This window comes from Coregonus clupeaformis, unplaced genomic scaffold, assembly GCF_020615455.1.
Source record: "Coregonus clupeaformis isolate EN_2021a unplaced genomic scaffold, ASM2061545v1 scaf0103, whole genome shotgun sequence".
NCBI classification, from domain to species: domain Eukaryota; kingdom Metazoa; phylum Chordata; class Actinopteri; order Salmoniformes; family Salmonidae; genus Coregonus; species Coregonus clupeaformis.
In genome coordinates this window covers 34408-49591 of record NW_025533558.1, presented here as the reverse complement: position 1 = coordinate 49591, position 15184 = coordinate 34408, and the positions used below count along the sequence as shown (strand labels likewise).

Here is a 15184-nt window from a genome sequence, read left to right as displayed (position 1 = left end):
TTAGTGCAAAAGGGTCAATGCAGATCGTCCGGGTAGCAATTTTTTGTAGGACTAGAAAAAAATGCCTGGAACGTAAAATAACGTTATTAACCGGTTCCCATGCTTTTAAAATAACAGTTCTCAGAGTTCCCAGTGTTCCCAGAGTTCCCAGGCCCCGGAGCCTGAGCTGAGTATTTGAGTTTTTGAAGGATTATTTTTGTTAATTATTTTTGTAGTGTGTGTGGATACATGCTAATTTTCCGTTCCCTGTGTTGAGTTTACTTTTCTTTTGTAAATGTTTTACCCCCGTCCAGTTCCAATACACATTTTAAGTGTAAGAAGAAGAAGAAGAAGAAGAAGAAGAAGAAGAAGAAGAAGAAGAAGAAGAAGAAGAAGAAGAAGAAGAAGAAGAAGAAGAAGAAGAAGAAGAAGAAGAAGAAGAAGAAGAAGAAGAAGAAGAAGAAGAAGAAGAAGAAGAAGAAGAAGAAGAAGAAGAAGAAGAAGAAGAAGAAGAAGAAGAAGAAGAAGAAGAAGAAGAAGAAGAAGAAAAAGAAAAAGAAGAAGAAGAAGAAGAAGAAGAAGAAGAAGAAGAAGAAGAAGACGAAGAAGAAGAACTGTACAGCAAGTGTTGTATGCAGAAGCAGTGAAGAGAATGGTGGCGGAAGATGGATACAGGGTGAGGGATACTGAGAGGATTCCTGTGAGTAGGCAGAGGTCAAAAGAGAGTGATGGGAAGGAATATGTGCTTCAGTAAGGTGGGCTTTTTTTTTTTTGCATTTATAGCCATGGTTGTCAATTGTTCTGCAGAAATGGATCGGAAGTCAAAGAAAATAGAGGTTCTGGTGGCAGCGGCAGAGAAGTACTTGGGATTGCGGGGCTTTACTGCAGAACAGTTGCAGGGGGTGTTGAGTGGTAGTGTTCTGTCCCCTTAAACCGTTGGTCTGGGGTAGGATTAGATAGGGTTAAATAGTGGAATGGGGTGGTGTTTTTATTTGACAGGGCTAATAGTTGGCAGGGCAATTTTCCTTTTCCCTTTTCCCAGTATTGTATTACCGTATCAAGAATTTAATGTAGGTAGGCAGTGAATGGCCTCACACACCAGTACAGTAGGTGGCGGTACATGCAGCTAAAAGTTGGATGCGATCCGCCAAACAAATCCTAAAGAAGAAGAAGACGGCCACTGCTACAAAGCCCAGGAGCAGTCGGTCGGTCGGTGGTGGTTGAAAAGTGGGAACAAGCTGTATCTTTGTTTGTTTGTTTGTTTGTTTGTTGGTGGATTTGGCACAACTGTACTGTGATTGGGGTCGGCATGGCGGACAGTTCAGATGGTAGCATTAGGGCAATTGATATTGATGATAAAACCAGTGATGATGATCAGCTATTTACACATGTTGTAAATGGGAGGAACAGGACTAAGAGAAATCACAATGAGGGTGATGGAGGGATGAATACTGCTGGATGAGGGTGATGGAGGGATGAATACTGCTGGATGAGGGTGCGGAGGGATGAATACTGCTGGATGAGGGTGATGGAGGGATGAATACTGCTGGATGAGGGTGATGGAGGGATGAATACTGCTGGATGAGGGTGATGGAGGGATGAATACTGCTGGATGAGGGTGATGGAGGGATGAATACTGCTGGAGAAACAATGAGGAGTGTAGAGAGTAAACCTGTAAAGGACCACTCTAGACAAAGAAGTTGGAGTAGAAGGTTATACAGTTATGGTAGTAACTTTTGAGGGTAGACAAAATATAGTTCCTTGGTGGACTGACGTATGTAATAAGGCCATCAACGATCATGATAATGCTTTTAAAACGTTTAAGAATAATTTTGACATCTGATAGCATGATAGTCTTTCAGAAAAACTGAGCGTTGGTTAGGAAAGTCGTTAAGAACGCAAAGAAAGGTGCATGGTGGGAATTCTGTTCTTCTGTAAGAAGGGAAATAACCGGGGGGATGTTAAAGAGGATGATGCGGAAAGGAAAGACAGTACAGATACCTGATACCTGTGTTAGCTGAGGAAGACGTTATGGCTGACGGTATAGATAGATACCTGATACCTGTGTTAGCTGAGGAAGACGTTATGGCTGTTTCAAACAAAGAAAAAGCAGACACTCTAGGAAGAGCTTTTGTAGCAGTGCATGAAGTTGACAATCTAAGTGATGAATGTAAAAGACGTAAGGAAGAACAACTAAGAATGCATGAAGATGTATACCGTAAGAAGTGTGAATACTGGAGAATCACTGGATGCCGAATTCATTATGTTTGAAATAACGAGGGCATTGGAGGGGTGTGGTTGCATTGCTTCAGGTGAGGATCGATTTATAATAATAATAATAATAATTTATGCTACATTATGTTTAAACATCTGCCTACGGAAGTCTTGGGAAAGATTTTAAGTTTATTTAACATTAAATATGTAGGACAGGAGTGCTACCATCAGGATGGAATCGTGCTGTTGTTTTGCCATTTGTGAAGCCTGGTAAAGATCCATCCTGTCCTGCTACTTATAGACATATTGCGCTTACATCAAAAAAAAAAAAAACTAATGGAAAAGTTGATTGATGTATTATCTGGAACATAGGGGATTATTAAATCCATACCATAGTGGATTCAGAAATGGAAGGACTACCCTTGATGCATTAGTTAAAGTTAGAAACTGACCAAAGCTTTGGCAATGAAGGAAGTGATGTCAATAGTATATTTTGAAATTGAAAAAGCATATGATACAATGTGGCGGGAAGGTCTACTTCTTAAATGGAATGGAATGGGTAATAGTGGGAGAATGTATATCTGGATTATGGATTTCTTGTTTGACCGAACCTTCCAGGTAAGGGTGGGATCGGAGTTATCAAGAGAATATGATGTGGAAAACGGAACTCCACAGGGTAGTGCCATTAGTCCTATCTTATTCACGTTGATGATTGATGATATCTTTGGCGATATCGGTCAGGGTACTAGGGGTGGCGTTACATGCAGATGATGTTGCCATTTGGAAAAGGGGAAGGAATATTCCTTATGGAACAGAGACAATGCTGTTACAGTAGAGGTATGGTCCTTATGATGGGGTTTCAACTTATCTATAATCGACAGTAAATCTTGTTGTTCGCTAACAAAAAGATTAAGGAAGATGTCAGTGTTTAATTATATGGAGAATGAATGGAAAGGGTAACAGAATGTAAGTATTTGTGGCTTTGGTTTGATGAAAAGCTGGAGACTAAATATAAAAAAGTATTGCATCTTATGAGGACAATAGTTGGTCACGACTGGGGGGGGGGGGAGAGAGGCCTTCAGGTCTTTACTGAATATTTATCGTACTTTGATGAGATCGTCTATAGATTATGGGTGTATATGGTTCTGCAGCTTTTTCATCGCTGTTGCGCCTCGATAGGATGCAAGCGAGGGCACTCAGGATGTGCGATGGTGCATTTAAAACTACACCGGTTGAGGCTTTACGAGTAGATACTGGGGAAATGTCACTATCCCTTAGAATAATTTCCTGTAGTCCCTATAGTCCCCTGTAGCTCAGTTGGTAGAGCATGGCGTTTGCAACGCCAGGGTTGTGGGTTCGATTCCCACGGGGGGCCAGTATGAAAAAAGAAATACAAATGTGTATGCACTCACTGACTGTAAGTCGCTCGGGATAAGAGTGTCTGCTAAAATGACTAAAATGTAAGAGTTAAGCTAGCCCTGGCATTCTGGGCACGACTGACGGGTAGTACGGTAGATCATCCTACACTGACAGTATTGGAAGACTGTTGGGAATATGAACGAAATCAAAGGAGGGGTTTTTGGCCCAGAGATTGGAAAAAAAGGGTTTGATGAATATGGACTCAGAGATATTGTTAAAGGGCCATCTGTGGCAATAGGAAATGTGCCACCGTGGTTTTATACAAGACTACATGTTGGTCTTAGCCTGATAGAAGAAAAGAAACAGTGTTGTGAAGAAGATCATGTAGGAACAATAGTGGATCAATATAATAGTAATCCGTTTTATTCGTGCCTTGCGGTGTATACAGATGGTTCAAAGGAAACCATGAATGGGAAGATAGGGGCAGGTGTATTTATTCCTGAGTTCCATGTTAATCTATGCAAGAGACTGACTAATGATTTATCTGTATATTCAACAGAAATGGTTGCGATAATTGTTGGATTGCAATGGATAGAGGAGGCGCAACCAAGAGGAGTAGTAATACGTTTGGACTATGCATCAGTTTTGAAAAGTTTAAGATCTGGGAAGTCAGAACGTGAGGATTTATGGTTAGAAATAATGATGCGGTTGTTGGGGGTTACAAAAAAAATGATATTGAAATTCAGTTCTGTTGGATTCCGGCTCATACAGGAGTGAATGGACATGATATACTATATATAATAGCAAAAAGAGCAGAGAAAAATTATATTGTAGATATACAGGTGCAGTTGGGTAGATGGGAAATTAAAACATTGGTTCTGAAAAATAGGTTAGATTGCTGGCAGAGACAATGAGATGAAAGTAGTAAGGGCAGACATTTTATAGTACAAGGAAATCTGTACTGGATATAGTGTCATATAATGGGAACAGAAGGGAGGAGGTTATGCTGTGTAGGATGAGATCAGGGCATACGGGATTGAATTCCTCTTTAAAAATTGATAGGGAAACATGGTACTGGAAATGTGTAATGGATGTATGGTAGAGGAACACTTATTATTATTTTGTGAAATGTATGACGTAGAAAGGGAGAGGTTGTTTTACAGGGTCAGAGGGGTTGGATGGAATTGGGGAGTGGGTGGTATTTTGGGTGGGGGTGATGATGGGAGTAGTGAGGTTTGAAGGGAATTATTTTATTTTATTGGAAATTCAGGGTTAGTTAAGAGAATGTAGTGGTATAGATAAACTGGCCACACACTCCAGTACAGTAGGTAGCGGTGTATGCACCTGTCATTTGGTTGCGATTCGCCAATAAAACTTAAAGAAGAAGAAGAAGAAGCCCTGTAGTAGCGCTTTTTGTTTTTGTACCTTCTCGGACTCCGTACAGATTAGCTGTTGACAGAATCATGGCGTCTTCAATGTCACTTCTAGGTTTGGGACGTGTTTCCCTGCTAAATACAGCCACTAAAGTATTCCTGAATCCCGTCAGGTAATGAGGATTTTTATTTTACTACATTTCTGTAGGCATATTTCTGTGGCAGAACGAGGTTCTAACTTCCTATCCGCCGTAACAGGCCAGTGTTGGCGTGCTTACGCTTGTGTCATTGGTTTACTTTAGTTAGCTAGCTATTTAGCTTAGCACAAACAACAACACAAAAGTTACGTTTCATTATGTGTTCTTGGGATATTTATAGTGATAATGAGTATGGATGTATGGTTTTGTGAAAGGCAGTTTAAGTATGTTATAGCTAGTTAGGAGCTAATTGCTAGTGTCAACGTTAGCTAGCTACGTGTGTCCTTATTATTTGTTAGCTAGCTAGCAGCGAAGACAGCACAGTATGAAGATGTGCAGAAATTGCTTCAACAATAGAAATCCCTGATCACTTCAGTGGGTTAAAGCCAACTAGGGGGGAATACAAAAACCAGCTCCGACTGGGAAAACTCGCTTTGAACGGTCAGCCAACTCGGAATTCCAAGTCGGGACTCCGGCCTCTTTCAAGAGCTCCTTCTTTCCGACCTGAAGATCACAGAAGTCATGATTTGACCTCTTATTTTTCTGACTTCCCAGTTGTCCTGAAAGCAACAAAAGTAGTTTTTGACGAAAATGAAAACGTGTCAGTTTGTCACTTTCACGAGGTCTGAGTAATAACATGTTCAACTACTTAAGACATTGGCTCCAATCTAGTTTGTGCCTTTTTAGATTAGGAGAAAATGAACAACTATGAAGAATTTCACTTTTAATTGGGCGCGTTTGAATGCATCACTTTTGTCAAGTCAGTGACCAACTTTCAAAGTGTTGCATTATGGGGATAGAAATTGTCCGACTTGCGCCAATATGTGGACTGCACGAACTTTACAAAAATAATGTGATCAAAGGTCTTGACTGCAGTCGACTGCAAGTTTCTGCAGTTGCTCTTTACCAACTTAATCCTGCAGCCATCACCTGCATTGTGGGAGGTTCCAGGGCCTAAAACTAACTGTTTTGTATACCAGCCACTGTGTTAATTGAAATGCATTCCAGGTGACTACCTCCATGAAGCTGGTTGAGAGAATGCCAAGCGTGTGCAAAGCTGTCATCAAGGCAAAGGGTGGCTACTTTGAATAATCTCAAATATATTCTGATTTGTTTAACACTTTTGGTTTCTACATGATTCCGTATGTGTTATTTCATAGTTTTGATGTCTTCATTATAATTCTACAATGTAGAAAATAGTTAAAATAAAGAAAAACCCTTGAATGAGTAGGTGTCCAAACTTTTGACTGGTATTGTATATTAAGGCAGCACGTATCATTTCACTAACAATTGCTACCAAGACTTATTTCATCATGACATCAACGACAACATGCTCCTTATTTGACTGTAGCTAGTTTAGCCAGATGCAGCCTGTGAGGCGGGGGCTAATTTTGCAGCCAAACTGCTTCAAATAGGGGGATTAGCCTAGGTAGCTAGCTAACTAAATGACAACCCTCAACTATTGCTTAATTCAAAAAGTAGGCTTCACCTCCGAGTTACATCTGTAGGCATTCATCGCTAGCGTGACCTAGCTAACTTAAGCTAGCTAGCCAACATGCGTTGTTTCTGACATCTCACGATCCTGCTTACTTTACATCTGCCAGATATTTAGCTAATGTAGCTAGCTAGGTAATAATGGTTTATGATAATTGCAGTTAGTTCATTATCTAGCTAGCTAGCTAGCTAGCTAGCTAGCTAGCTAAACGCAGGTAGCTAGCTGGCTGCATTTTACACTTAGCTAGCTAGCTAACCAACTAGGCAGTTATCAAAGACACTCACTCGGCTCCTTGCCATACTTTTCTGACCAACTAGACATTAAGACTCCTCCTTACCTACTCCCATCTATATGTCTTCTTCTAGGTTCAAAACGATAAGTCTGTAGTCCGGTGCTTCATTGTCAAAAGAAACCAACTGACACACTGCCATCTGGTGCAGCCAGGCAGTCGATGGCTCAGTGTTCCAAAAGTATTCACTTTATTCTATGTCAAGCCTGGACAACATTTCATATTTTTATTGTGCGCGTGCAGCCCAGAATTGTATATAAGCGATTATATATCCAATTTACAATGTTGGATAAAAAAATAAAAAATAATGTGACAGATCAGATTTGCACACATTTGGACTACTCATTATTGTATGTAAAAAAAAAAAGTTAAACATGGCCTTTAACTTAATAACAACTCAGCAAAACCTTAGCTAGCTAACTTAATTGTGTTAAGACTCACTAATCTCCGCTAGCGCCGTGACATTTGTCCCAGGCTGATGTGGTGTTGAGTCCCAGGTTGTGTAGGTCGTCAACCAGCAGGTCAGACCACCTGACTCAACTTTACTCTTGGGAGGTGCCAAATGCACTCATTAAAAATAACCTCTGTGATCTCCATCTGCCTACTGTCATAAACAGATTGTCTAATTATTATTGTGCATGTAAACATACTCAATGTTTCCAGTTTCACTCTACATAAGAAAAGGGTGGCATGGAAACATACCTGAAAAACAATCATGCATTTTAAAATTCTATATTCAGTCAGAAGAACCCATAGTGTGAGCAACCGTGGCTGATTGATCATCTGTAGCCTACAGCCTGTACGTTGTCCCCAGACTTTGGGAGCGTTCCCTGCCGCTTCAGCTGGGTCGTATTCACTAGGAAGCAAACAGGCTGAAATGCCAAGGGACCTACCTGAATTTGTCCAATAAGAAACAATAGTTTTATTTTTCCGTTAAAGTTTTTGCTAGGCACTAATGAATATGACCCTGTTTCCTCTGAGGGCAGCGTTCAGTAGTCTTATTTAACCAGGCTATCAGCTGGCTGGCCTTCCATGGACTAACACCTTCCATGGACTAGTCTCCTGAGTGGCGCAGTGGTCTAAGGCACTGCATCGCAGTGCTAGCTGTGCCACTAGAGATCCTGGTTCGAATCCAGGCTCTGTCGTAGCCGGCCGTGACCGGGAGACCCGTGGGGCGGCGCACAATTGGCCCAGCGTCGTCCAGGGTAGGGGAGGGAATGGCCGGCAGGGATGTAGCTCAGTTGGAAGAGCATGGTGTTTGCAACACCAGGGTTGTGGGTTCGTTTCCCACGGGGGGCCAGTATGAAAAATATAATGTATGCACTCACTAACTGTAAGTCGCTCTGGATAAGAGCGTCTGCAAAATGTAAAATGATGAAAATGATGAACACAGACGGGCAATCTCCCTCCCTGGCTTGCTCCAGTCCCTGGCTGGGCACTGGGCACATTGCTGTTTCGTGACAAGCTAATAGCCAGTAGCCCATGTTGTTGTTCTCTCCTCAGTCCTTGCCCCACTGACTCAGTCGCCATGGTTTGACCAGGACTTTGTTGGCCGGCTAGGCTTCCTGGCTGTTTCATGACAAGCCAGCACGTTCACTACTCCACACAGAGCCACCCCAGTCCTTCTTCAGGCACTCGGTGGCGGTGAGCCGGGGACAGTTGGACGGTGAGCCAACATAAAGTGTGGTCTGTCGTCAACTCATCAGCAGACCTGGGTTCAAAGAGTATTTGATATCGTTCAAATACTTTTTGCTGGGCTTGTTTGGTGCAAAGGAACCAATTGAATAATTTGAACAGCCCAAACCCCGCCCATTTGGCATTCCAGGCGGGCTGGGGCAAATGCTCAAAGTGTTTAAAAGATGTCAAATATCGTTTGAACCCAGCAGGTCCGTCTGGTTAACAGGCAAGCAGGAGCCTGCCAGAAACTCACCAGACAGAACTAATGGGGAAGGAAAAGAATCCCCCTGTCTGTCCCGGCTCCTTTCACTTCCTCCCTCCTTTCTTCTTCTTCTTCTCTGCTGAGTCCTCCAAGACAGTTCATTGTCTGGAAGTTCCTAACTTGTTTACGTAACGTTGTGCCTGGTGTCTGATTCTTTGCCATGACCCGTCTGTTCTAACTTCCTTGGTTTTGCCTTTTGCAGGTCGGTGAGCCTGACGGGATGGCGGCTGGCAGAGAAAGCAGGACAAGAGACGCAACTCATCACCGTGGACGAGAAGCTGGTGAGTAGTAGGCCACACGGAGCAGGAAATGTGTGCGTCTGGTCACGTGACTCTACTACTCGCGTGACGGCGTCCCAACTCTGCTCTCACGGTTTCCCTAACTCTGTGTGTCTCACGCCGTCCGCGTCTCATGGCATCAGTTGTGTGTTAGCCTAGTTCCGGCTGTATGAATGGAACAGATCAGTTGTTTGTAAAATATAATTGTGGAAGAATGATAAAGAGAGCCTCAGTTTTATTATGAATGAAAAATCTCATCAAACAGATTAGAAATGTCACAGCCTGTTTGACAGTCTCCTTTTTCTGAAGGTTGCCCCCCGATAAAAGCGTCTGCTAAATGGCATATTATTATTATATTATTATGTATAACGTAACATAAACATTTGATAAGCAGTCTTAGACCTGCTTTGAACATAGTGGCTAGCTGTGTTACAAGAACATTTCATTTAACACTGCAGGTGAAGTAATGGGGAGATGGTGGATGTAAGTGGATTGATGTTGTGGTCCTTCCCAGACCAGAGCCACCCTGGCACAGACAGACGAGCCTTTGGCTGGGCTACGTCCAAATGGCACCCTATTCCCTATGGGTCAAAAGTAGTGCACTATATACGGAATTGGGATACCATTTAGAAGCAGCCTCTGTCTCTCTCTCGCTCCTCAGTCCTCACAGCAGGAGACAGAAGAGGAGAAAAGGGCCCCCAAATAATGAATTTGGTGGGAGGGGGGGAACCTCCAGCCACTCGCATTCATTCTCATGCAGTTGACGGCGCTTCAGCAGAGAGAGAAGCTTAAAGGGGCAGTCTGCAGTTGAAATAATAAATCGTTTTTTCCCCAACACTGTTTCAATAAAAAGCTGAGAAATGTAACCTCAAATTCATACACAGAGCTATGGCTGAAAGGACATCATATATGATATGATATCAACATTATAGTTCCAACCATGCTCTGAGACTATATAAAACAAGCTTCTGTTTTGGGTTCTGACGTGGTACGACAGTTGAGCTAAGCTCATCATGCATTTGTTTATAAGTTGTATTCTTTAAGAATCAATGGGCAGATATAATTCATTTATAAGTCAAAACATGGATGTAGCAACTGCAGATGTACCCTTTTAATGCTCAGCCAGACTGGCCAGAGAGAGAGAGAGGCCCCTCAGACGGACAGGAGGATAAACTGGGACTGGCCCCTCAGACGGACAGGAGGATAAACTGGGACTGGCCCATCAGACATGATTTTTTTTCTCCATTTGAGTCAGTTAGCAGACACTCTTATCCAGAGTGAATCACAGTTAGTTAATTCATCTTAAGATAGCTAGGTGGGGACAACCACATATCACAGGCATAGTAAGTACACTTTTTCTCAAAGTAGTTATCAGCAAAGTCAGAGCTAGAAAGGTGGGGAGTGGAGGGGTCAAGTGTTGGTTCAGGAAAGTTTTTACATATATTTTTATTTTTTGATATATGTGGTGGGTCGAGGTGAAGAGGGGGATTATTTAAGATACTATTGGAAGAGGTAGGGTTTCAGGTGCTTTCGGGAAGATGGGCAGGGACTCTGCTGTCCTAGCTTCAGGGGGATGCTGGTTCCACCATTGAGGTCCCAGGACAGAGATTAGCTTTGACTGGGCTGAGCGGGAGCTGCCCTCCTGTAGGGGTGGGAGGGTCAAGAGACCAGAGGTGGCAGAACGGAGTGCTCGGGTTGGGGTGTAGGGTTTGAGCATAGCCTGAAGGTAGGGAGGGGCAGTTCCTCTTGCTGCTCTGTAGGTAAGTACCATGGTCTTGTAGTGGATGTGAGCTTCGACTGGAAGCCAGTGGAGTGTGGGAGGAGCAGGGTGACATGAGAGAACTTGGGAAGGTTGAAAACCAGGCGGGCTGCAGCGTTCTGGATAAGTTAGAGGGGTTTGATGGCACAGGCGGGGAGCCCAGCCAACAGCGAGTTGCAGTAGTCCAGACGAGAGATAAGTGCCTGGATTAGGACCTGCGCTGCTTCCTGTGTGAGGTAGGGTGGTTCTCTACGGATGTTGTAGAGCATGACCCTGCAGGAGCGAGTCACTGTTTTGATGTTTGCCGAGAACGACAAGGTGTTGTCCAGGGTCACGCCAAGGTTCTTTGCACTCTGGGAGGGCGACACTGGAGTTGTCAACCGTGATGGAGAGGTCTTTGAGCGGGCAGACCTTCCCCGGGAGGAAGAGCAGTTCCGTCTTGTTGAGTTTGAGTTGGTGGGTCGACATCCAAGCTGAGATATCTGCCAGGCACGCAGAGATGCGTGTCACCACCTGGGTGTCAGAAGGGGGTAAAGGAGAAAAGTAGTTGAGTGTCATCCTCAAAGCATTGATAGGAGAGAACATGTGAGGATATGACGGAGCCGAGTGACTTGGTGTATAGAGAGAAGAGGAGAGGGCCTAGAACCGAGCACTGGGGGACACCAGTAGTGAGAGTATGTGGTGCTGACACAGATCCTCTCCACGTCACCTGGTAGGAGCGGCCTGCCAGGTAGGATGCAATCCAAGGATGGCAGAGCCTGAGACACCCAGCCCTGAGAGACACCGGGATCTGGTGGTTCCCGGTGTCTGAAGGCAGCGGATAGATCTGGAAGGATGAGACCAGAGGAAAGTGAGTCAGCTTTGGCAGTGCGGAGAGCCTCTGTGAGACAGAGAAGAGTAGTCTCGGTTGAGTGACCCGTCTTGAAGCCTAACTGGTTAGGCTCAAGATCGTTCTGCGAGAGATAACGAGAGAGTTGATCAGAGACGGCACGCTCAAGTGTTTTGGAAAGAAAAGAAAGAAGGGATCCCAGTCTGTAGTTGTTGACGTCAGATGAGTCAAGTGTTGGTTTCTTGAAGAGGGGAGCGACTCGGGCCATTTTGAAGTCAGAGGGGACACAGCCAGTGGTCAGAGATGAGTTGATGAGGGAAGTGAAGAATTGGAGAAGGTCTCAAGAGATGGTCTGGAGAAGGGAGGGGGTCGTGCGGGCAGGTTGTTGGGCGGCCAGACCTCACTACTCACAGCTTTTCATCTGGAGAAAGAGGTCAAGGCGTGGGATAGTTGTGTGAGTGGGACCAGTGGACTCAATAGGCTTTAGTGAATGACGAGCCGATGACGTCAACCTTATTTTCAAAGTGGTTGACAAAGTCATCCGCAGAGAGGAGGGGGGATTAAGGAGGGAGGATAAGTTGGAAAATAGTTTCCTAGGGTTAGAGGCAGAAGCTTGACATTTAGAGGGATAGAAAGTGGCTTTGGCAGCGGATACAGAGGAAGAGAAGGTAGAGAGGAGGGAGTTAAAGGATGATGCAGTTGAAGTCTGAAGTTTACATACACCTTAGCCAAATACATTTAAACTCAGTTTTTCACAATTCCTGACATTTAATCCTAGTAAAGAGTCCCTGTCTTAGGTCAGTTAGGATCACCACTTTATTTTATGAATGTGAAATGTCAGAATAATAGTAGAGAGTGATTTATTTCAGGTTTTATTTCTTTCATCACATTCCCAGTGGGTCAGAAGTTTACATACACTCAATTAGTATTTGGTAGCATTGTCTTTAAATTGTTTAACTTGGGTCAAACATTTCGGGTAGCCTTCCACAAGCTTCCCACAATAATTTGGGTGAATTTTGGTCCATTCCTCCTGACAGAGCTGGTGTAACTGGTTTGTAGGCCTCCTTGCTTGCACACGCATTTTCAGTTCTGCCCACAAATGTTCTATAGGATTGAGGTCAGGGCTTTGTGATGGCCACTCCAATACCTTGACTTTGTTGTCCTTAAGCCATTTTGCCACAACTTTGGAAGTATGCTTGGGGTCATTGTCCATTTGGAAGACCCCATTTGCGACCAAGCTTTAACTTCCTGACTGATGTCTTGAGATGTTCAATATATCCACATAATTTTCCTTCCTCATTATCTATTTTGTGAAGTGCACCAGACCCTCCTGCAGCAAAGCTCCCCCACAGCATGATGCTGCCACCCCCGTGCTTCACGGTTGGGATGGTGTTCTTCGGCTTGCAAGCATCCCAATTTTTCCTCCAAACATAACGATGGTCATTATGGCCAAACAGTTCTATTTTTGTTTCATCAGACCAGAGGACATTTCTCCAAAAATACGATCTTTGTCCCCATTTGCAGGTACAAACCGTAGTCTGGCTATTTTATGGCGGCTTTGGAGCAGTGGCTTCTTCCTTACTGAGCGGCCTTTCAGGTTATGTCGATATAGGGCTAGTTTTACTGTGGATATAGATACTTTTGTACCTGTTTCCTCCAGCATCTTATGCGATTGATTTGCACTTTTCGCACCAAAGTACGTTCATCTCTAGGAGACAGAACGCGTCTCCTTCCTGAGCGGTATGACGGCTGCGTGGTCCCATGGTTTTTATACTTGCATACTATTGTTTGTACAGATGAACGCCGTACCTTCAGGCATTTGGAAATTTTATTTCTGAGGTCTTGGCTGATTTCTTTTGATTTTCCCATGAGTGTATGTAAACTTCTGACCCACTGGAATTGTGATACAGTGGATTATAAGTGAAATAATCTCTCTGTAAACAATTGTTGGAAAAATTACTTGTCATGCACAAAGTAGATGTCTTAACCGACTTGCCAAAACTATAGTTTGTTAACAAGAAATTTGTGGAGTGGTTGAAAAACAAGTTTTAAGGACTCCAACCTAAGTGTATGTAAACTTCCGACTTCAACTGTAGGTCCTCCGGAAGACTAGTTTTCTTCCATTTTCGCTCAGCTGCCCGCAGCCCTGTTCTGTCTTTTGCCTAACGTCTTTTTCGTTGTGTGTCAGACCCCAGTAAGACTAGCTGTTACCATTGGCATCGGCTAATGGGGATCCTAATAAATCAAATCTGTAAGCTCGCAATGAGTCAATCAGCCACTGAGCAGGAGGGGAGGGCCGAGCCGGCCAGGAGGAAAGGGGAGTCATAGGATGCGGAAAGGGAGGAGAGTAGGGTCGAAGAGGCAGAATAAGGAGACAGGAGGGAGAAGGATTTAGCAGAAGGGAGAGATGATAGGATAGAAGAGGAGAGAGTAGTGGGAGAGAGAGCGAAGATTGCGATGGCGCATTACCATCTGGGTAGGGGTTGAGTGGCTAGGGTTGGAGGAAAGGGAGACAGAAAAGGAAACAAAGTAGTGATCAGAGACCTGGAGGGAGGTTGCAGTGAAATTAGTAGGTAAACGGCCTCTAGTAAAGATGAGGTCAAGCGTATTGCCTTGTGAGTTGGAGGGGATTGAGAAAGGGTGAGGTCAAAAGAGGCAAGGAGGGGAAAGAGAGAGCTGGAAAGAAATTAATTGAAGGCAGATATCGGGAGGTTGAAGTTGCCAAGTACGAAGAGCGGTGAGCCATCGTCAGGAAATGAGCTTATCAAGGTGTCAAGCTCATTGAGGAACTCTCCAAGGGCACCTGGCGGGCGATAGATGACAACAATGTTACGCTTGAGTGGACAAGTGACAGTGACAGCATGGAATTCAAATGAGCAGATGGAGAGAGAGAGAAGAAAATCTCCAGAGTAGCCCTGTGCCACCACTGACACGACCAGATGAGAGAAAACGTAGTCAGATGAAGAGAGCTGCTGGAGAAGCAGTGTTCTCTGGGGTGATCCATGTCTCCGTCAGGACCAAAACATGAAGGGACTGAAGGGCAACATAGGCTGAAATGAACTCTGCGTTCTTGACCGCAAATCGTCAGCTCCAAACGTTGCCAGAGACCGGGAATTCCAAATGGGTTGTGCGTGCAGGGTACACTAAATTTAGGTTTGCAGCCAAGGGGTAGGGAGCGTCTGTAAAGCCTACAGGGAGAGGAGCGAACAGGTATAGAAAACACACACATAGTTGGCAAAGCTACAAAAGATCAACATGAGAATCTGTAAATAACTAGGCAAGATACTCAAGTCAGAGTAATGTGTGGAGTCTTTCTCTCTTTCCTTCCTTGAAGAACTCCGGAGATGAACTCGGCAGAACCATCTTGGTTTCGGCAACAGTCTTAGTTATGCCGTCGAGACCGCCGCTGGCACGACCGCTGCTTACAGCTGGCGCTGAGAAAACACTAATTGCCAATTGCCTAGCAGAGGTGA

General features: G+C 44.1%; 1 protein-coding gene across 1 annotated transcript in view; it reads left to right on the top strand.

Annotated features, from left to right (window-relative positions):
• Window positions 1-4956: 4956 nt before the first annotated feature.
• Window positions 4957-15184, top strand: part of ndufs4 (NADH:ubiquinone oxidoreductase subunit S4) — a gene marked incomplete at its 3' end in the record, with an annotated part of 43847 nt that continues 33619 nt past the window's right edge. Inside the window, 2 exon segments of the mRNA XM_045213350.1 lie at window positions 4957-5098; window positions 9048-9126. Of these exon segments, the coding sequence (XP_045069285.1) occupies window positions 5016-5098; window positions 9048-9126 (162 nt within the window).